Genomic DNA, 1,223 nt, shown 5'->3' on the forward strand with positions numbered 1-1,223 from the left:
CCACCACCTCCACTATTACTACACCCCACAACAGAGCCATCAGCATCCCAGGATCTTACAGCTGCACCTCCAGGAATGTAGTATACCTCATCCAATGCACCAAATGCCCTGATGGAAGATATGTAGGAGAGACCAGACAACAACTGCGCACCAGAATGAACGCACGCCGGAAATCCATCAAAGACAGAAACACCCAATTACCGGTGGGGGCACATTTCTCACAGGAGGGCCACTCTCTCTCCAATCTCTCAGTCCTGATCCTCAAGGGAAATTTACACAACACTTCCCAGAGACAAGCCTATGAGCTCCATTTCATCAACCTGCTGGATACTAGAGATCAGGGACTAAACATAGACATTGGATTTTTGATACATTATAATCTGCCTGGCAACTGACTCCCCAGCCCAGCCCAGCCCCTGGCTTCTTTACTTTTCATCCCATCCAGGAGGAGCACACACCGACTGCTGCAGCTTCCTGAGCCTGACGAAGGGTTTTTGAACCCGAAAGCTTGCTTAATAACTATTCTCCAACCATTTGGGTTGGTCTAATAAAAGATATCAAATTCACCCAAGGAACCTTGTCTGCCTATATCCTTAGACCAACACGGCTACAACCTAAACCCCTGCAACATGGTATGCAGTTAGGTGTTCCACTTTAAAACACATGCTTTAAACCTAAGACCTCACTTTTTAATGGTTCTCCAAAATCAACTGGCTTACAGCCGATAGCCAACCCGAGTACCAGAGGGTAGTGTTACTCTGTGGGTATCAAGCCATGTTAAGCTTATACATCAAGTAGGCTGGTCAGCACCTGACATCTGGTCGGGCAGGGGTTCCTCTTTTGGGCCATGAGGTGTCTTGTCCTGTGGCCCTGGGGTTTCCCTCTGTCCTGCCTCCTCCAGGGGCCTGCCTGCAGGATGGGCCTCTGACTGCTCCAGCCAGCAACCACCAGGTTCCTGCAATGCCTCAGTAGGCTGGATATTGTCCGTGGAATCCTCCTCAACCTTCACACTCACTATGACCTGGGGATGAGATAAATGTGTTACTGCGGAGCCAGGAACTGGGAGAGACAGGGTAGAAAGGAACATCCCCCACACACACGGAGGTGGGGACGGCAGCACTGAGGACTGGGGTGAAATGAACCCTCTCACCTGGAGCTTCTCGTCCTCCTCCTGCCCCAGCTGAAGCCCCTCGGCCAGGGCCACGGCCTGGGCGCAGGTGTCC

The 1,223-nt window shown here is 51.7% G+C and overlaps 1 protein-coding gene across 1 annotated transcript in view; it reads right to left on the reverse strand.

Moving 5' to 3' along the window:
• Positions 1–1,217, reverse strand: part of LOC102379980 (zinc finger protein 883-like) — a 22,103-nt gene extending 20,886 nt beyond the window's left edge. The window contains exons 1-2 of the mRNA XM_014526124.1: positions 1,151–1,217; positions 811–1,021 (exon numbers count right to left, since the gene is read on the reverse strand). Coding sequence (XP_014381610.1) covers positions 811–817 — 7 coding nt within the window. The 5' untranslated portion in view covers positions 818–1,021; positions 1,151–1,217. The remainder of the gene's footprint in view (positions 1–810; positions 1,022–1,150) is intronic.
• Between the last annotated feature and the right edge of the window lie 6 nt (positions 1,218–1,223).

Source organism: Alligator sinensis, unplaced genomic scaffold, assembly GCF_000455745.1.
Source record: "Alligator sinensis unplaced genomic scaffold, ASM45574v1 scaffold1411_1, whole genome shotgun sequence".
Classification (NCBI taxonomy): Eukaryota; Metazoa; Chordata; order Crocodylia; family Alligatoridae; genus Alligator; species Alligator sinensis.